We start from the raw sequence: 22,140 nt of genomic DNA, 5'->3' as shown, positions 1-22,140 counted from the left end.
GGCCTTTTGGAAGGTCGAGCATGAGGCTAAAGGGAGCAGCCATTATTGGGTTATTTCACTGGAATCCTGTCTTAAGACAGGCTTGCACATTCCAGTGAGCGCCCTCTATTGGTTTGCAACAATGAGGCAGCAACTGTCTTCCTAATTACATCATGGAAGGCGGATTTGCATATTCTTCCCATAGATTATTGTAGGGATTCCTATTTATCCCGGACAACCCCTTTAACCCCCTTCCCGCCGATGGCATTTTTAGATTTTCGTTTTTGACTCCCCTCCTTCTAAACCCCATAACTTTTTTACTTCTCCGCTGCCAGAGTCATATGAGGTCCTAATCTTTGCGGGACAAATTTTTGTTCATGATGCTACCATTAATTATTCTGTATAATGTACTGGGAAGCTGGAAAAAAATTCAGAATGGGGTGGATTTGAAGAAAAAATACATTTCTGCGACTTTCTTACAGGCTTCGGTTTTACGGCGTTCACTGTGCAGCCAAAATTACATGTCCCCTGTATTCTGTGTTTTGGTACGATTCCGGGGATACCAAATTTATATGGTTTTATTTACATTTTAACCCCTTTAACCCCTTCCCGCCGATGGCACTTTTTGACTTCCTGACCAAGCTCGATTTTTCAAAACTGACATGTGTCACTTTATGTGGCAATAACTTTGGAACGCTTTAACTTATCAAAGTGATTTTGAGATTGTTTTTTTTCGTAACACATTGTACTTCATGTTAGTGGTAAATTTTGGTTGATATGTTTTGTGTTTAATTATGAAAAAATAGGAAATTTGGTGGAAATTTTGAAAAATATGCATTTTATAAAGTTTGAAATGATGTGCATTACATACAGATAGCCAGACCGCCAAAATGATATCATAAATCTCATGTCACAGATCTCTGCTTTATGTCGGCATCAAACTTTAGTCACCCTTTTATTTTTTACGGACATTAGAAGATTTACAAGTGAAACAACAATATTCAAATTTTTCAAGAAATTTCCAAAACCCATTTTTTAAAGGGACTAATCCAGTTATGAAGGGGTTTTGAAAGACCCTTGTATTAAAACCCCCCATAAATCACCTCATTTTCAAAACTGCACCCCTTAAATAAGCCAAAGCAACATATACCTAGTATTTTAACCCTATAAGTGCTTAACAGGAATTAATACAAAATGGAGGTGAAATTTTCAAATTTGATTTTATTTTACTAATATTTTTGTTTAGCCCTAGAATTTGCACATTCACAAGGGGTGAAAACGCATCCCACAATTTGTTATGCAAGTTCTCCGGACTACCATAGTACCCCACTTGTGGATGTAAACTAATATATGGACGCACAGCGAGACGCAGAAGGGAAGGCGCGCCAAGGAGCTTTTAGAGGGCAGATCTGGTTGTGATCAGTTTCAGGAACCATGTCGCATTTACAAAGCCCTTGAGGAGTCAAAACAGTGGAAATCTCTAGAAAGTGACCCCATTTTGAAAACCGCACCCCTCAAAGAATTTATCAAGTGATGTAATGAGCATTAGCAACCCCGAAGTGAATATGTAAGCTGTGCGGAGTAAATTGGGCAGACCAAATCCCATTCTATTTTCCCACTAGCTCCTATGACACGGATGGGGAAGAGGGGCATTCTGGGGGATCAGCGCTGGTGTATTATCTCTCATAAGCTCTAAGTATGGGGTGTCCCCTGAAAATGCTCGCACAGCTTACACATTTCCTTCTAGTCGCAGCCACTTATGTCCTAATGATTTGGCGACTTTTAGGGTTTTTGTCTTCACATTGTACAAGCTAGATTTTTATTTTTATTTGCTGGCAATGTGGCCATATGAGGGCTTGGTGTTTGCGGTATTAGATGTACTTTTCAATGCCACCATTTTGGGGCCTGTAACTTATTGACTACATTTTATTAACTCTTTCTGGGTGGGATGTAAAAGGAAACATCAATTCTGGCATTGCTTTTTAGCATTTTTTTTTTTCCCGTGCAGCGTACAGCATAAGTAACATGTTACCTTTATTCTGCGGGTCGGTACGGTTACGGCGATACCTCATTTATATTATTTTTTAATGCGTTGCTATTTGTGCAGAATAAAATTCAATTCAGGGGAAAAAAAATCAATTATTTTTGCATCACCATCTTCTGAAAGGCATAACATTTTTATTTTCCGCTAGACAGAGCTGGTTGAGGGCTTATTTTTTGCGGGATGACCTCTGCTTTTTATTGGTACCATTTTGGTTTTCATCTGACCATTTGATTATTTTTTATTGAACATTTTGTAAGGGAAAGGTGGTGAATAATCATTATTTTGTGCGGTTTTCTACAGGTTTTTTTTATGCCGTTCGCGTTAAATAATGTTTAATTTTATTGTTCAGGTTATTACGGACACGGTGATACCAAATATGTAATGTTTTTTTCTCTTTTTCTTTATTTTACATAATAAAACATTTTATATGGGGAAAAGGATTTTTGGGGCTTTATTTCTAATTTATTTTAAACTTAAACTTTTTTATTTTTACTTTTTTCTAACTTTTTTTTTCTGTCCCCATGGGGGATTGAAGCAGTGATCGGCTGATCACTGCTTCACTATATGTATCTGCAATACACGTGTTGCACGTGTATTGCAGAACACAGGAAGCTGTCAGCCTGTGTGGACGCACAGGCTGACAGCTTCCTTTACGGCAGGATCAACCAGGTACGTGGAGGAGGTAAGTGATGGGGCAGACCCGGGGTCACTGATCAGACCCCGGGCTGCCCCCTACGAACACCGGCACCCCCCGAAACCGGCGCGGGGGGTGTCGATCAGCACCATTTTAAAGCGAAACCCCGGAGATTCTAATTTTTATCAGAATCAAAACAGTGAAAAAACGTAGGTTTGGCACTTTTGACTATTTTTTTTGACTACGGTGTTTAACGTACAGGAAAAATATTTTTATAGATTTGTAGAGTGGGCGATTTCAGACACAGGGATACCTAACATGTATGTGTTTCACTGCATTTACCGTATTTTGCGGACTATAAGGCGCACCGGACTATAAGTTGCATTACCCATGAGCGCCTTATAGTCCTGCCTAGGTCCATATATAAGGCGCACCGGACTACAAGGCGCAGCGCTGTCCGGTGCGCCTTATATGATTGAAAGCGGCGGCCGGCAGACTTTGCCGGCGGCCGCTTAACCCTCCGCGTGCCAGCCGCTTCTATTCATTTCAATGGTACGCTTCCATTGAAATGAATGGAAGCGCTCGGCACACGAGGAGTTAAAGAACTTCCTTCTTGATCACGTCGGAATAATCTCCTTACCTTTTTACCATAGCAAGCGCCGCCTTCTTCCGCAGCTCCGTCTCTGTCTTCTTTGGGCCTCATGGATGACGCATGCGCAGTCGGCTCTAACAGGCTCTCGCAGCCAGAGCCGACTGCGCATGCGTCATCCATGAGGCCCAAAGAAGACGACACGGAAGGCGCGAACACAGCTCAGGGAGAAGGCGGCGCTGGCTATGGGAAAGGTAAGAGACGAATAGTCTTTTAAGGCTATTCCGACGTGGTTAGGGGGAAGAGGTTCTTTTAATGGTAGAATCTAGAGTTGAGCGAGTACTGTTCGGATCGGCTGATCCGAACAGTACTCGCTCATCTCTAGTAGAATCTCTTTAAGCAGCAGCCGCCGGCAAAGTCTGCATGCCGCTTCCATACATTACAATGAGAGCGCGCTATTCAAATAGTTAGAGATGAACGAATACTATTTGAATAGCGCGCTCCCATTGCAATGTATGGAAGCGGCATGCAGACTTTGCCGGCGGCCGCCACTTAACTCCTCGCGTGCCGCCGCTTCAAGCCTTATATAAGGCGCACCGGACTATAAGGCGCACTTTCGATTTCTGAGGAAATCGAAGTATTTTATGTGCGCCTTATAGTCCGGAAAATACGGTAACTACTTTTATATGTGTTCTAGGGAAAGGGGGGTGATTTTAATTTTTAATACATTTTTTTTAAAAATTATATATATATATTTTTTTTACATTTATTTATTTATTTATTTTGCATTTATTAGACCCCCTAGGGGTCTTGAACCCCAGGGGGTCTGATCACTAATGCAATGCATTACAATGCTAATGAATTGCAATATACTGCAAAAAAAAAAAATCATCATTTCTTTTGTAGGCTGCATAGACCAGCCTGCAAAAGAAAGAGACTGTAGACCGGCCGGGAGCCTTTACAAAGCTCTCAGCTGTCATGGAAACATGACATCAGCCGTGGAGCTTGCGATCACCGGCAAAATGGCGGCGCCCATGCACTGCCGGGAAAATGGCGCCGCCGGCGCCTTTGACCGAGGCGCCGGGGAGGTTAATGCCTCCGATTGGTCGCTGGAATAGCACCGGCTGTCTACTGTGTAAAACAGTAGACACCCGGTGGATATGGCGGCCGCCCGACACTTGACATGCGCCGTACTAATATGCCAGACGTCAGGAAAGGGTTAAGACTTTTGCTAATAAACCTTTGTTAATGGGAACAAAGCACGCATTACTATGATTTTCAGATGAGTACAACACTTTAGACTATTTGTAATTTAAAATAAAAAATGTAAAATATGTATCTACATCTTTAGAGCCTGGTATTTGGTCAACCACACAATGCAGCAGCAGTATAGCTTCATAGTTGGTAGCTTAAGCACAACTCCTTACCTTGCTATCAGTTTGATCCCCAAGCTGAACCTTCAATAAATCAGGTGGTTTTAAACGTCCTGTGACCCAAGCTAAGTGTTCTACCAGAGCAGTTTTCCCGCACCCTACAGGTCCTTCTAAAAGTACAGCATTTTGATAGGAGACCGCATGAGCTAGACTTTGGAGACTTCTAGAAGTGGTTTTCACTAACACAAGCTGATTACTGAAGGATTCCTGTAAAAAGACAAACATCACAATATATGAATAATTAATTATGGCTCACTAAAGGAATATCACTAAAGGACAGATCTACTACATGCCTACTCCACTCTCCTTTCCTGTGGACACAAAAGATGGTAAGAAATCATTTTATATGAACATTTACTTCCGCATTACTCGTGTTCATAGGTCCCTCCAAAGCTTTGTAAGTCTTTCTATACCCCTATGTCTCGCTCTCTTACTTTACCAGTAACTGACAACACAATTGCTTAGACGTATGTACATGTGATGGGATGCAGGAATGGTAATGTTGACGTAGGCATTATTAAAGTCTAAGGAGGACATAAGGAGGACTCTAGGAACACTAGGAGGCCCACACTAAGGAAGAAGGGGGGGGGGAAGAAAAAGGGGGGGGGGGTTGGCTCCACCATCTCCACAAACAGGAAGTTAAGCAGTTTTGTACCAACAGAAGAAGGCAAAACACAGAGAAACCACCTATATGCCCTTAGCCCAATAAGGGAACCCAAGGACAATAGTCAAGAACAGAAAGAGCAGAGGGCAGTCATGCCTTGGGAAGGCAGGCTGAAACTGGATCCATAAGAGGAGATAGAGCCTACTCAAGAAGTGACAAGTCAAGATGGACAATGGAATGTCTGTAAACTCCTGCCAGCCAAGTGGAAATGGCAGGAGTGTTCCAGGGAAGAAGAGGACCCTTAATTGGAAGAGGCAAGAGGAGAATCTTGACTGTAAAAAACAAGGTTCCCCAGGACAGTCATGATGTGCTGGGGAAAAAATAAAAAGGAAGAACATCCTTCCTAGGACCCACAAGTAAGAACCACCACAAACTGGTAAGACGTGGGAGGCCGCATTCAATGGAGATGCAGCCAGACAAGGAGTAGGCACAGCTACCACCGACCCCATGATGCAGGGAATGGGCTAAGAGGTACCTGGACCTGGCAGCAACTGAGTAGGTAAACGATGAAGCAGGAGCCCAGCATTGAATTGGCAGACCAATGTCTACAGAAAACGATTGTGGGGATAACGTCTATCCTTAGGGAGAGACCACCTTCTCAGGTGTGTGGAGACTTGTACAGCCATAGTTGCTCCACTGCAAGGGAACATGGGAAGAATATGCAAATCTGTATCCCAAGATGTAAATAGGGAGAAAGTGCCTCTGTTATGCTGCCCTCTATAGCAAGCACCCTGAACAAAAAGCCCGACTTCCCAGAAGCCTTCACTGCATGATGCAAGGTTATAACCAAATCAATTTCTCAGCTACGGACGGCACCGTTTCTGTCTCTTTGGACTTCATCAGAGCAGCCTAGAGAGAATTGATTTGGTTTAAGTGAGAGGCTGAGAGATCAGATTGTGGGGATAACGTCTATCCTTAGGGAGAGACCACCTTCTCAGGTGTGTGGAGACTTATACAGCCATAGTTGCTCCACTGCAAGGGAACATGGGAAGAATATGCAAATCTGTCTCCCAAGATGTAAACAGGGAGACAGTGCCTCTGTTATGCTGCCCTCTATAGCAAGCACCCTGAACAAAAAGCCCGACTTCCCAGAAGCCTTCACTGCATGATGCAAGGTTATAACCAAATCAATTTCTCAGCTACGGACGGCACCGTTTCTGTCTCTTTGGACTTCATCAGCGCAGCCTAGAGAGAATTGATTTGGTTTAAGTGAGAGGCTGAGAGACACAGAAAACGAGACACCCTGCTAGGATCTGTCCAGAATAGAAGTACCACATACCAGCAAACGAGAAGCAGGAGATAACTAAACAAGGCAGGTCAATTCAACTGACTGATACTCAAGGAGGACAAGAGTATGTGAGGGACAATTGCAGGGACAGAAACTCCAGCTATCTATGTACTCACAACCCCTGCTTCAAAAGACCACTGGTCTAACTCCTGAACTATGGTCAGACACTAGTACATCACTTAAGGTCTTTTGCTCCCAGGGAAGCCTAGACAGCCACTTCTAACAGGCGGCCTAAAGAATAAACAGAATTACTGAGCAAGAAGAGTAACAGGAGGGCCCTTTCACCATTTTGTTTATTTTTGTCGTCTCTCTCTCGCTCTCACCCTACAATTCCTGACACAACAGGTGACCAGGGCACTATAGTACCACTATATATCCTTCATGCTTAGGATTGGTGGGAGTCCCATAGGTCAAACTCAGACTGATAATAGTGTAAGAGCATATTCTACCACACATTTAATTAAAAATGTAATTATTTAATACATAATATACCGCAATTACCTGCTCCTTGCTATTCTGTAGTTTCTTAGGAAGCAAAACTCCACACACAGGTACAACATGGGAACACAGATCTCCAGACACAACTTTGCCCTGTGTGTATTGTTGGGTTTTGTCTTCATGCCATAAGGAATTCTCTGCATTAGTTAATAGAAGGCCTTGTTCTACATTTTGGCTATGCAGCTCATCTAGCAACCTAAAACAAACAAAGCCATGTTATTACAAGAGAAACTTTGAGAAAAAGTTATTATGGTTAAGACCGTCAAAGTTGTACTTACTGGAGCTTAAAATTTATCAGTTCATCTGTACCAAACAATTTTTTCAGAAAGGTCTGTCTGTTCTCATCTGACATACAAGTGACAAGAGCCAAACAATGGCAAGTGTACCTGAAATGAAGAACAAAAGTGATAGCAGCATGAGGCATATAGACTGACAAACAAGAAGAGGGAATGGGAGGTGGTGTTGAACATACGGACAGGCCTAAATATGTGATCAATAGGGTGCCAACACCCAGCCCAATCATCTGTACACGTGTTCCAGCGCCCCTCCTGCGCACAATAGGGGGCCACAAGTAGAAAGCCCAGCATCTCCACTGCAGCTCAGCTTTCAATTAAGTCAGTGTTTTGTACACTTTTATACAAACACAGTAGATTTGTTATGCATGTTTCATGCATTTAAAAGAGAGCTGTAAAAATCTATATACATGCTGTAAAAACTTTATTCAGACGTATGGATAATTATTTTAGGTGCTTGTACAACAAATCCATCACGTACAAGATCACATGTAGAAGATTTGTTGCAGAAATTTTCTTAATAGTCCAACTCATCTGAATCTGGCTTGCAGATAACCATGCTCATGCTGAAAAAACTACTGCATTCACTGAACAAAACATAGCGAGCACTATACTTCGACTATCTCTAGAACTCCCGCTGAAATTAATGGGAACAGTGTGCATGCAAGCCCAACTACCACTTCATTTAGAACAGGGAACTAAACTACTCCATTTTCCTACTCAGTGGGGTCTTAACAGTCAGTATCCCAGGAATCTGCATATTATCACCTAATCTAAAGATAGGAGATAGTAGGTTAAGGTGGGGATACAACTTTAGGATTTATGCACCTTTATAATAAGTCAAGAAAGTAGAATAGCAAGAGAGCTAACAGCTTAAGGCTGGATTCTTATCTGTGCTTTCATCCCATTCGGGGACTCTATTCCCTATTTTATTGAAATATGCAGAGAGAAAAGTTCTGTTTCCGTGGGTAACTGCTTTTTAAGCAGATTGGGCTTCTATTTTTCAGGTCCCCAATTGGACTCAAAGAACGGAAAAAGGAGAGCAGGTGTGAACCTAGCGGAAGTTATCTTTAGATTTAACCAATCACTGAGAAAAGCTATCACCTATGAAGTTTCAAGAACACTGCAAAGATACTGGAAATGACTTCCAACTGAGGAATTACATGACAAGAATTTAGGCTGCAAAACATGCTATGGGCCAGACCAGCCGAACAAAAGTCCAAAGCTAGCTGCACAAAGGAAGAACTATTAGGATATGTGCATGAGCAGTTCTAGTCCGGCAAACATGATCCACTTAATCGATCATATTTCCCATACAGCACTGTGTCCAGAGACCTGGACTCACAATATCATAGTTATCTAGTCACTGCCTCACTGCAAAACATAGACCCAAATTTTACTATGCCCTAAAAGTTATAAAAAGTTTTATTCCCCCCCACACACACACACACAAAAAAGTTGCAATTTAAAAATTGTGGCAAAGGCAGGTCATCAGCCCCATCAGATTTACCATCAGTAATGCCAGAACTTTGGCATAAACAGCAGGGAAAATGTACACTGGCGTATATTTCACCCCAGGTGCACGGCCCAGTGGAGTGTGTACCTCGTCATATATGAGGAATAAGGAACACCAGACTTCAGAAATCTCAGCTAAAATTCCTGGATGTGGCCATACCTACATCCAGCCACTGGGCTGCCAATGCTTTGACTTCTCAAAGTGAAACACTTATTAATAGTAGAGTTGCGCGAGTACTATTCAAAACGGTAGTTTCAAATAACACGCTCCCATAGGAAAGAATGGGAGCGGCTAGCGCGCAGGGGGTTAAGTGGCAGGACGCCAGCCCCGGCTGCGTCCATTCATTCCTATGGAAGCGTGCTATTCGAAACGGCCGTTTCGAATATTACTCGCTCATCTCTAATTACTAGCAATGTAGGTTTTCTGTTAGGCTTTGTTTACATGACTCAAGTCTATAAGAAATCCATGAAAAGGAGACTCAAGTGAGCGCAAAGAGTCTGTCAAAATAGCACACAGATAACACAAATTTTAGACAGCTGCTAAATCTGGACTATATTTTTCCCTTACATTTCCCTGACTCCATGCATCATGATGATCTAGAATGTGTGGAGTCCCTGCCTCTCTGTCTCTCTACTGGCCCATACTGGCCCAGACTTTTTTGTCCATGTGGTGGAGGCCTAAGGGTAGAAAAATGTGACACCCATCACAAGAGCATTTTCGGACACACTGATACCAAAGACCTTATTCAAATGACTGTGGACAAAACAGCCATGAAAAACTAGAAAAGAAAAAAAAACACATTTTTCGTACCCGTTTAACATCTGTCTTGAACCAATTTTCATAGATCCCTCATTGCATTGAGTATTGATAGATCCACAAAAATGGACAAAATTACATAAAGATTATCTACATGATCCAAACCTGTGCACCCTCAAACCCTTTCATGAAGGGGAGAATGGGGAAGGTAGGGGGGGGGGAGAAAACAAGCATTAAATTTAATGCACAAAAAATAAACGTACCACCGAACAGCTAGATCATGACTTTTCAGCAAAGGCACACAGACGCTCCAGTCCCACATTTCTCTGAAGGAAAGTTCATCTTCTTGCAGAAATCGATAGGCTGCTTCCATCAGGTCTCGCAGTTTCATTCGTCTACGTCCATAACGTACTGTGCTGGAATCACAGCTCTCCAAGAACAGTCTATTAAACACTGGCGGAGCACTCTGAAAATACCGAAGTGCAAACCTGTGCAGATAAAATAAAAAAAAGTATATATATATTATTTGTTTGCTTTTACACATTGGTGAGCATCTTGGACATTTTATTTTTATACTGTGAACCTCCTCTCCTCTCTCTTCAAGGATAGCTAATCTACATCTTCCACACTATCTGTAGCCCATGCCACTCTCCTACCCTCAATGTTACCTATTCTTTCACCTAGGGGCACACTACCCGCACCAAAGAAGAATGGCTAACAGCACCCACACCAGCATTAAAGGTTTGGCAATTCCTAGTAGGCCACCATCACACCTGCTACCTAGCTCAGAAACCAAAATCTTGTGAAGATTGGGATGATATGGCAACTTGACACACTTTACCGGAGCTTTTTCGAACTCCAGATCCCTCTGGTTCGACTGAAGGTAAATCTCTTCACGGTAGCATTATACTTTCCTTGCAGCCTCTGACAAGAAACCCATAGTGAGCGCTGTGGACCACCTATCTGGACCCCTCAGCCCTATTTATAAGATATATATTTGACACATTGTACTGAAAATGTTGTGCATTGGTTCCAGGCACATTTGTAGACCTATTCTATAAACTTGATAAGCTGTTGGCCTCTAAACTGAGGACCAGTCAGAGGCAGAATACCATCCACCATCTATGGGAGCCAGGCAGTATTCTGACCTCTAACCCAAAATCCATATACGCTCAATTCCACCAATTTTACAACAAACTTTACATTCCATTTCCCCTTCTCAGGCATCTGCCCTGAGCGACCCTATAATTAATTAGGAACTAGATAATGCCATCAATAGCCTTAAAAATAGGAAATCCCTAGACCTGATGACTTTTCCTCTCTATATTATTATAAAAAATTTAAATGTATCCTCTTCCCACACATCCTTCTAATGTTTAACCATATCCTCCAGGGCGGGAAGATCCCCTAAGACATGTTTAGAGCTTCCATTATGGTTAGGCCCAAACCCGGGAAAGATGCTACCACCCCAGCTAACTATAGACCGATCTCGCTGCTAAATTTAAATACAAAGTTGTTCTCTATCCTCGCTGAATTTGAATCTATAACAGTAACTTTGATATGCATTGGCATCCCTTTATAAATCCCATGTACCTATATTAGGTCTACTTTACTGTTTACTATGTTTTCAGTTATTGAAATAATTCAGTTCATATCTTAGAAACTAACTTCTTCTCTATTCCTAAACTGAAACCCTTTGGTGTCATACTAGAAATGAACTTAGTGTTACACAGACAGATAAATTGCCTGTAGAAAGTGCTTATTAAAGGGGCTCTATCATTGGGAAAACTCATTTGTAACTATATACTTACATAGCCTTTAGAAAGGCTATTCCACACATACCTTTTGTATGATAACCCCCTCAGTCATTTTTGAATGAGCCCGCTTTTATTCATATGCTAATCAGCCTCCAGCATGCACCCGGAAGTCTCAGTGAGCACTGTCTGCTGTGTGTGAGAGAGCAGGAAGGTTGTTACTGCTGCTGCTGCCTCATTAGCCTTCCCTGCTCTCACACATACAGTAGCAGAGAGTGCTCACAGACTTCCAAGTGCTCGTTATTGGCTAATTAGCATGTGAATAAAAGCAAGCTCATTCAAGAATGACTGAGGATATTATCACACAGAAGGTATGTGTGGAACAGCCTTTCTAAAGGCTATTCAAGTATATGCTTTAAAAATGAGTTTTCCCAATGATAGAGCCCCTTTAATACTATAGCAAGTTGTGAGGGTTTTAATACAATCATAAGTTTCCCTACCCTCTCTTAAATTTGACATCTATTGCTGAGAGCATATTCCCTGTTTACACGTGGGAATGGCATAAACCTGGATGCCTGTATAAAGAATAGTTGAGCAGTCGATGCTTTAAGTGGAGGCTTGGGGACAGACAGTTTTTTTGTTTTTTTAAAATGTTTATTCATTGTTCAGCAGTGCTATCAAAGAGGACCTTTCATGTCCTCGCAGAGCAGTGATATTATATACTGCTAGAAAGTTGACAGTGCGCAGAATTCAACGTGCCCGGGTGCTGTAGATACTGGATCCGTTAATTTCAGCACTGATATCCCTCCACTGTCAGAAGGGCAGGCCTTATAGCAAAGACAGTACTCTTCCCTATGAAAGAATATCTCTGGTACCCGGGCTTCATACCGTCAAAGTTGACAGTGGATTGAGCTCAGCACACCGTCATCTTTGTAATTGTATATACCGCATATACTCGAGTATAAGCCAAGTTTTTCAGCTCATTTTTTGGGCTGAAAAAGTCTGCCTCGGCTTATATTCGGGTCATTACGGTAATACCGTAGTTACAGACTCGGCATACAGACATGGGGGTTGGTGCCGGGCCGCAGCATCGCCATGCTCCTGGTAGAAGTACCGGGGCCTTCTAGCAGAAGTACCGTAAAAACTTCTGTAGTTTGCGATGAACAGCATCGCCATGGCAGTCGCCATTAGAATCGGCATCTCCACTGTAACTCTTACAGTGGTAATGGCGGAGTTACAGTGGAGATGCCGCCATGCCCCTGGAGAGAGCCGACACGATCGCTCTCTCAAATGCGGCCCTGAAGCGCTGGGGTGATCCCCGGCTGCCAGCAGTAGTGCGTACCTCGGCCGCCGGAGCTGAAGGAGAGATCCCCGGCAGGAGCACGTACCTGAAGACCACGGCATGCAAAAGAAAAGCCGGCCGTCGGCAGAAGCGCTGAGGGGAAATCCAGGCAGCCGAGTCTGCCGGGGATTCCCATCAGCGCTTTTGCCGGTGGCCGGCCACAGTTCCCATTCAGGTCCGGCGGCAGAGTCTTCCTTCAGGTCCACGCTCCTGCCTGCGTCCCTCAGCTCCTCTATAAAGGCTCCCCGGCTGCAGTGCTTTTCTTTTGCAGGCTGCTCTATGCAGCCTGCAAAAGAAATGACGATTTTTGCAATGTATTGCAATGCATTAGCATTGTAATGCATTGCATTAGTGATCAGACCCCCTGGGGTTCAAGACCCCTAAGGGGTGTAATAAATGCAAAAAAAAAAAAAAAAATTAAGTAAAAAAATAAATAAAGTATAAAAAATTCAAATCACCCCCCCTTTCCCTAGAACACGTATAAAACTAATACTGTGAAACATATACATATTAGGTAACCCTGTGTCCGAAAACGCCCGCTCTACCAATCTATAAAAATATCTTTCGTGTACGGTAAACGCTGTAGCTGGAAAACAAAGTTGTCTAACTGCCCCTTCCCTGAGACTTTTTTTTTTTTTTTTTTCCCCCACTTGGAATTCAGCCTGGCTGAATATAGGGGATCTGCAGTGCTCCTATTCCGTCGTGAAGGGGTTAATAGGAGCACTGCAGATACCCTATATTCAGCCAGGCTGAATTCCAAGTGGGGGAAAAAAAAAAAAAAACAGTCCTCAAGCTCAGGGAAGGGGCAGACAGACAACCAAAACACCCCCTCCCCTTCCCCAGCAACTACTGCACCCAAAAACTCCGACCATTTTAATTTTTGAAATTTTCCAGTAGCTGCTGCATTTTCCCCCTAGGCTTATACTCGAGTCAATAAGTTTTCCCAGTTTTGTGGTAAAATTAGGGGGGTCGGCTTATACTCGAGTATATACGGTAATTCCACTGCTCTGTGAGGACATCAAGGGTCCTCTTTAAAGATTCACCACAGGTATGCATGTCAGCTTATGCTGAGAGTATACAGTCATGGCCAAAAGTTTTGAGAATGACACAAATATTATATTTTCACATGATCTGCTGCCCTCTGGTTTTTATGTGTTTTTAGACGTCTGATTCAGCGCAAGGAGAGCGGTAGCTCTCCTGCGCTGGTTCAAACAAAAAAAATTAAAATAATAATAAAAAAAAAAAAAAAATGTCACGCGATTGACCCATACTTCCTTTGCGATCGACATATTGGGCACCACTGGTTTAGAGTCACAGAAAGGCAGTTATTGAGATTTCAGTATATGAGGGAGCGATACCTAGCTTTATATTTTCATTTTGGTCAGTTACCCATTAAAATCTAGAAATAATCTGTAATAAAATGGTCAAAAATAATCTTAATCCACATTTCAGTACACTACCTACACTGCAGCTCTTCACACTGAAACAATCCAATTTATAGTATTTTAGAATACATGGAAAATTACATAGTGAGTCATAACCGAAAAGTGTGAATAGTAGTAACACACACAAATAGCAATGTAAACTTTTATGATTAAACAACTTTATTCGTTAAAACGTATACTCACGGAAGAACATCAGAATGGCTGGGAACCAATCTGCTCATAGCAACACATAACCTCTCATGAAGATCATGGTTCACTTGACCTCCAGCTTTAATACATTCTGCATTTCTCTCCAAAAGATCTAAAAGCAAAGGTCGTAGCTGTCGCCCAATCAGCAGGGTACATTCCTTGTCTAGGAGCAACTGTGCTAGCATGCTCAGAATGGATTCTCTGTCCTGAGGAGTCCATATCTAAAAAGACAGCAATAATCAAATTAAAATTAATTCACGTTAAGTGATTTACCCTGCATCACAAATACTTGGGAGTGGACACTTGAAGCATGACTAAACTTTCAAACTTTATTTTCTGCCAGTATGTGAGTCTAATAAGTTTTGTAACTTATTCTTTATTAAAGAAGTTACGCCACAGAATATTAATCATTTATCCATACAGTAGAGGATAAATAGCTTATCAGTGGAAGTATGACCGCTGTGACTCAATCGTGTGAACACAGTGGTTTTATCCCTCTAGAGATTTCAACCTGACTGCAGTTGTCGGCTGAATGTAGTGATGCCTCTTACAGGACAAGACACATCCGCACTACTATTCACTTCAACAGAAGTGCCGGAGAGAGCCAATAGCACAGACACCATCTGATATGCAACAAAGATATGAAAGGGATTTTCCAGGGTTTAATTTTTGATGGTGTATCGTTAGGATAGGCCATCAATATATGATTAGAAGGTGCAGACACTTAGCTATGGCACCGTTCAGGCTTCAAGAACTGCAGCTGGGTCCAGAAGAGCTCTAGCATAGCATAGCCACATTTAGTGCATTTTTGATCATTAATGTTATTTACAAAGGGGAGGGTATTTAGAGTAGTGTAGGGATTTTACGTTATCCTGGACAACCCCTTTAAGTTGTGATTTTATATATGATATGCTGTTCAATCTCAAAAAAGTTATTTTGGTATCAGTCACACTTTGCTATGTGCAGTTTAACATATTAATAAACAACAGCAAAATATTGCTTGTCTTCTGTATCAGTGTTTTTCAGAGTATGAGCTCTTGTAGCACTTGAAGTTTGCAGTATACATAAATTGTGTACACTGTGATCTATTATTTCATGCGTTTTGTATGTGAATGTACGACTGAATAGAAGTTTTAAGTGCAACTATATATTTTTTCAAAACGTTTGTTTGTGTCACAAAGTTACATGTAGGTAGACATGACTATTGATAACTCATGGAGATGCATGTAATCCTCAGGTTGTCTATTTTTAAGATGATGATGATAATAGATAGATAGATTTTAGGGGTGCACTTGCCTTTCACAGTATGTAATCCCTACATTATGCAAGATGATAATTTAAAAAAATAAAATAAAATTTCCAGCTTCAAAGCCGATTTTTGTTCCGTCTAGCTCTAGTGATTTTATGAAGACACATGTATGCGGATGTAGGCCTAACGCTGGGTTCACACCAGCGTTCAGCACTCTGTTCTCAGTTTTCCGTCTTCTGCATGCAGAAGACGGAAACCAGTCATGCCGAGTCCGGCCGTGAGCGCCGGTGAGCGTTTTGAGCTCTCCGCGGCTTAACTTTTTTTTTTTGTTTTTTTTTTTTAAACCGGACAGAGTACTGACTCTGTGTCCAGTTTAAAAAAAAAAAAAAAAAAAACTGTTTCGCCGCGGAGAGCATAAAACACTCACCGTCGCTCACGGCCGGACACTTTTCAAACCCATTCAAATGAATGGGATTGAAACATGCCGGCTGGTTTCCATCTCCTGCCCTGTTATGTGTAGGAAATGGAAACCTGCAGAACGGACTCCCGGGCGCAGTTGTGAACGAACCCTTAGAGATATTAACGAACTTTGCACATGTTGAACTTTTGTTTTTTTTGTTTTGTTTTTTTTTAGAAGTTTTGGTGCATATATATTTTGTTTGATTTCCACTTTCAGCAACTAATATGCATTAATAATATTAATATGCATTTTTTAGTTTCTATAAAACACACACTTTAAATCAAAATCGCATGACAGTGGCTGTTTGTATACAAAACCAAGTAGCATTCTGACAATGATGTGTCTACTTTAACTCTATATATTTATAGTTCGTATGATTTTTTTAATGTTGTAATAGTTTTCAGGTGCAATGTCGCATTTGTAGAACCCCTAAAGTATGGACACAATGGAAATTCCTCCAAAAGTTTACCCATTTTGGAAACTATACCCTGCATAACATTTATCAAGGAGTATGGCGAGTGCTTTGACCTCATAGCTGTTTAACAGATTTTATTAACATTGGGATGTAAAAATGAAAAATAGCTTTCTTTTCTCTCCAGTAAACAATCAATTTAGCCAAAAAAACATTCATTTTCACAAGAGGATAAAGGAGAAAGCTCCCCAAAGTTCTTGACCCCAAAAGTGACCTAGTTTGGGAAACCACACCCATCATAGAATGAATCAGGAGGTATGGTGAGCATTTTGACCGCACAGATGTTTCAGATTCTATTAGCATTGGGATGTAAAAATGAATTTTTTTTCCCCAGTAAACCAAATTTTTCATTTTTACAAGGGGTTAAAAGAAAAAAAATCCACCAAAGTTTGTGATACAATTCTCCTGAAAACAGAAATGACCTGTAAGTAATCGTAAACTGCTGTATGGGAACATGATAGGGCTCAAAATGAAAAGAGCGCTAACTTGCTTTTGGAGGGCAGATGTAGTTGCCATGTTGCATTTACAGTACAATAGAAACCCTTCAGAAGAGAACTAATTTTAGAAACTACACCCCCCACCCCAAAGGAATTTCACAAGAAGTATTATTTTGAGCCCAGGTATAAAAAAAAATGCAATTTCAGTGCTGAATACGTTGCACCTACTTTGTATCATAAGAGACATACACTCCTAAAACTATTGATTGGGCTATTCCAGGTACAAAAAAGTTGTATGTGTGGGCATACACTTTTTTGGTGTACATATTAGGGCTCAGAAGATAAGAAGCACTGCGCCTTTTAGCTTTCGGAGTATAGATTTAGAGGGACTTTCAGGATGTCATGTTGTTTTTGTTTTTGCCTGGGAGGTGCAAGTAAATTGGAATTCCCTAAGAAGTGACCCTATTTTGTACGATCAATTTTTGGGTTTCTGCAAATGTGACATAGCATCCAAAAACCCAAGAAACTAAATCAGCGCTCCAAAAACCACGTAGCACTCTTTCGCATGTGCACAGACTGTGTTCCCAAATGGCAGTTTACACCCACAAGGATGACACTGCTGTACCCAACATAATGTTCTTAAAATCATATGTTGGTAGAAATTACTGTTTGGGTATAGTCAGGCACACAAGAGAAAGAGTGCTATTTTGGTTTTTGGAGTATTGCCAGTCAAGTTGAAGCCGCACACATCTGATCCCCATTTTGGAAACTACACCCCTCAAAGGATATATCAAGAGGCATAGATAGCATTTTTAACCCTTGAGTGTTGCATTAATTTAATATCCAGAAATGAATGCGTATATGAATATGAAAAGTGAAAATTGCAATTTTTCCCAGAGATATGCGATATCAGTGCCCGATACGTTGTTCCCAGCTTGTGTCAGCACAGACACACACTCCAAAAACGGGTGAGCATGTATCCCAGGAACAACAGCTTTTCATAATCTCCAATGAAAGCTGGGCACTGCACATTATACACCAAAAAGATGTATTCCTGGAAAATTTGCTATTTTCTCCTTTCATCAGCAGCTGCGTTACTATTACTGGAAAATAAATGAATGCAACACTTGGGGGTTGAAAATGCTCACTGTATTCCTGGATAAATTCATTCAGGGGTGTAGTTTCCAAAATGGGGTCACAGGCATTCCCTTTACTAGCATTTCAGGAGCTCTGCAAAAGTGTCATGACATTCAAAAACCAAACAGTCTAAACCTGTGTCATGTACAGTGCATGTGCAAGATTTTAATGGCGCTGTACATGACTAGCTGCTCTGGAAGCAGTGAAAAGGTGTAGAAGGAGGGATCGACTTTCAAGAAGGGGGCGGTGGAAACGGAGGTGGCTGATGAGGCAGGGGTGCTTGGAGCCCTGGGATAACACCCTCGGTGCTCCCTAAAGATTAATTTGCATATGAAGAAAACCAGTTTCATTCAAAAACAGCTGCAAGGATCAAGGAAAGACAGCTATGCCTAGAATAGCCTTGCTAAAGGCTATGTAAAGCTATGCTTAGTTAAACGATAGAGGCAATAATGGACTCCCTTTACAGAAGTTTTAGAAAGGTTTTTTTTCCTTAAAGTCAGTTGAAAGTAGCATTTCTAACCATGGGGTCAGAACCAGAAGAATATTATAGGAAGAGAATTCCATCAGAACCCAAAATTGTGTCTGAATGATGGCACCAGTTTGTGATAGAGAAGTGGTCAGAAAATGCTCCATTAATATTACCTCTCTCTTCAGGATAGGAGTAGAGAATATGTCTCCTTTGTTGCATACTTGGGCCCAGACTGACGCAGTAAAGGGTCTGTGATAGAAAGGTCAAATCAACACAATAAAACGGCCTTCTCCGTATCAGTCAAGAGTAGAAAGGCCAGGATGGAGGCAGAAGATATACAATGAAGTACATCAATGGCTGCATGGTATTATCCGTAGCCTGATGCGTGGGCATAAAGCCATGTATTCTGTTGGGTATTCTGCAGGAATAGAGCGATGTGAGATCTACAGTACTTGACCAGTTCAAGCATGCCATTGAGGCATGAGACTGTTGTGTAAGCTTGTCTGCAAAAGCATGTGGGGAAGGGGGGGGGGGGTAAAGATGATTCAATTCATTAAAAAGCTAGTGACAAAATTCATATGAAAACTTTAACTATGAAGCTAATTAATTATATAAATACAAATTGGATTTTTGTGCTTACCATAAAATCCCTTTCTCGTTGAATTCACTGGGGGATACAGTACCATGGGAATAGGCCTGGCCACTAAGAGGCTGACACTATGTAGTAAAGTATTGGCTCCACCAAAGTAGGCTATACTCTTCTCCACTGACAAGAAGCTAAGTTTTGTACAACAGCAGAAGGAGAAAACAAAGAATGGAACAAATACCAATATGTTCTGAAGATAACCCAAAGACGACAATCAAGTGCAGAAAAAAACAGAAACGGATTCTGTGTCCCCCAATGAGTAAGGGATTTTACAATAAAGTATCATTTGGGAACTTAGTACAATGGGATGTCCTAAAGTAGTCCCAGAGGGTGGAAAGAGAAACTCTCTGCAGTCGACTAACAGCAAAAGAGGCCGATTGGTCTAAACCTCAGAAAAGGAGGGGGAAGCCTATTCTGGGCCAACTGGGACAGCAACGTTGGAAGGCCACAGGAGGGAATCCTGATCACCTGAACAATGAAGTACGCAAGTACGGGGGTGGTAAGGAACACCCCCCTCTAACAGTACAGAGATATGGACGAGTATAGTCAGGGAAGGCATTTCTTACAGCCCAGCTAGACTGTCAGGAACACCCTTCTGACAGTGGCCAGACATCTCCAGGCTTTGGCTCAAAAAGCTGCAACAAAATCTCCAACAAAAAATGCTGCGTTTTCGCAACGTGGGGCTTCAGCCTTAAACGGATTTTCTCATCTCAAGGATCCTATCTATACTTCTATCTTATGTAAATTCAAGATAAAGTTTATATTGTGATACTTCATAGTGTCCTGTCCTTCAAACAAATCCACCTCCCCCCAGCATGCTGAATAATACAGGAAGTGAGAAAATGACACAGAAGGCAAAGCTGCTGAGACAGAGAGATGGGAAAACCCCTTTAATCATAATCAGAGTAAATGTTCAATTAATCGTGATTTTGACCAAGGCCATACATCATATATTGGTAGTGGGCAGGTGTCATTTAGTATGAATGCTCCTCTGGAGGTAGATACATGCTCCTCCTCATAAATAAGATGGCTGTTTCGCCAATATAAGGAATATGAAGACCGCCATGTTCTTAAGGGGATTTCACCATTAAAGGGGTTGTGCAAGATCAGAAACATGGTTGTTTTATTCTTCTAAGGAAGTAGCTTCATATCCATTGCTCACATAGCATGCATCAGCACCACTACATTACTAATAGAGGGTCACAGAAGAGACCAGCTGGTAGCATCCCCTCCAGTACTATCTGTCCAGGGACAAATCCTGCAATTGAAGGCTATACTCATCTAATTTTATAATAAGCCTTAATTGCATCCATCCATCCATGTCCAACTAGCACCAGGCAACCCGTTACAAAGTCTGTTGATGTGAATGAGCGTCTCCCCATTCAGCTAATTTGTGAATGGAAAGAGGTGGGCGCGATTTCTTTGTAGCCCGCACTTGTAGAAAAATCTCTGGTGTCCTGGTTACACACACGCACTCTATGTGCACAATGGTCAGACAATGCAGGGTGCCCTGGCAGACATGGTAAAGCGCTAAGCCCGCGGCGCGGCTCTCAGTCTGTGCTGGCCTGGGGTTGAAATGTTTTGTCTTTCTCACCTGCTTGGCGAGGTACTGGTTCAGTTCTCCGCCGCTTCTTTGAGCGATGGCGCCAAGCCCCGACAAGCTGAGCTGGAAGTGCTCCATGGCAGCAGCACCACTCATCAGAACAGGCCGAAAAGCGGCCGAAAATGCACAACAAACACCAGCACTACTCCACACGTGGGGAAGACACCAGCACAACGAAGCACTTCCGGGAGCACAGCACACGTCATCACCGGCGCGACTGCTTCTAGCAGCCGGCGCAGATTCTTGAACCTCGGCGGGAGTATTTTCAGTTATCGGGATAGTTCCACAAAAGGTCGAGTCGAAATCCTAGTGGGCTAAAGGACTCGGTTCCTCTACTCACAAGGATATAGCTTGTTCTATATAGAGAATGGTTGTGACTAAATACTAGACGCCGTAAGGACCTGGTCCTTACGGCGTTTAGTATTTAGCCAGCTCAGTGTGAGTTGTCTATTTCCCCTTTCTGGTAAGCACCTTTTTGCCCCCTAGTGGTCAGGTTCTTAACTGAGATAGTATTTAGCCAGTTCACAGTGAATTGGCTAAATCCCGTACTCCAGAGGGAACAGGTCCTCACCAGTGATAGTATTTAGCCAACTCTATGTGAGCCGTCTATTTCCCATCATTTGTAGGGACCATTTTTGCCCCTATTGGTCGGTCCTGAACTCTTATAGTATTCACAGTGAATTGGCTAAACCTCTCACAATAAAGGGACAAGATTAAATCGTAAAAATGTTAAGGTAATAATAATAAGACAAATAATATCTTTATTATTCCAAAAATTGTTTGAATAATCAATAAAAAGATGGAAAAAAACATTTTCAGCAAAAAGTGTGACTGACTTGCAAGGTTTCATACTGGTGAGGTCCTTTCCAGTGATAGTATTTAGCCGTCTCACACTGAACTGGCTATTTACTATACTCCGTAAGGACCTTTTCCATCTTTCATACACTTACAAGGTTTCATACTGGTGAGGTCCTCTCCAGTGATAGTATTTAGCCGTCTCACACTGAACTGGCTATTTACTATACTCCGTAAGGACCTTTTCCATCTTTCATACACTTACAAGGTTTCATACCGGTGCGGTCCTTTCCAGTGATAGTATTTAGCCATCTCACACTGAACTGGCTATTTACTATACTCCGTAAGGACCTTTTCTATGTTTCTTATACTTACAAGGTTTCATACCGGTGCGGTCCTTTCCAGTGATAGTATTTAGCTATCTCACACTGAACTGGCTATTTACTAT

At 41.9% G+C, this 22,140-nt stretch overlaps 1 protein-coding gene across 1 annotated transcript in view; it reads right to left on the bottom strand.

Moving 5' to 3' along the window:
• The window catches only part of MDN1 (midasin AAA ATPase 1), a 146,965-nt gene extending 125,894 nt beyond the window's left edge, over nucleotides 1–21,071 (bottom strand). The window contains exons 1-6 of the mRNA XM_075268181.1: nucleotides 20,889–21,071; nucleotides 14,419–14,645; nucleotides 9,958–10,182; nucleotides 7,408–7,515; nucleotides 7,133–7,325; nucleotides 4,674–4,886 (exon numbers count right to left, since the gene is read on the bottom strand). Of these exons, the coding sequence (XP_075124282.1) occupies nucleotides 4,674–4,886; nucleotides 7,133–7,325; nucleotides 7,408–7,515; nucleotides 9,958–10,182; nucleotides 14,419–14,645; nucleotides 20,889–20,993 (1,071 nt within the window). The 5' untranslated portion in view covers nucleotides 20,994–21,071. The remainder of the gene's footprint in view (nucleotides 1–4,673; nucleotides 4,887–7,132; nucleotides 7,326–7,407; nucleotides 7,516–9,957; nucleotides 10,183–14,418; nucleotides 14,646–20,888) is intronic.
• Between the last annotated feature and the right edge of the window lie 1,069 nt (nucleotides 21,072–22,140).

This window comes from Leptodactylus fuscus, chromosome 3, assembly GCF_031893055.1.
Source record: "Leptodactylus fuscus isolate aLepFus1 chromosome 3, aLepFus1.hap2, whole genome shotgun sequence".
Classification (NCBI taxonomy): domain Eukaryota; kingdom Metazoa; phylum Chordata; class Amphibia; order Anura; family Leptodactylidae; genus Leptodactylus; species Leptodactylus fuscus.
Note: the sequence above shows the minus strand (reverse complement) of the source record. Positions and strands in the feature narration are given on the sequence as shown.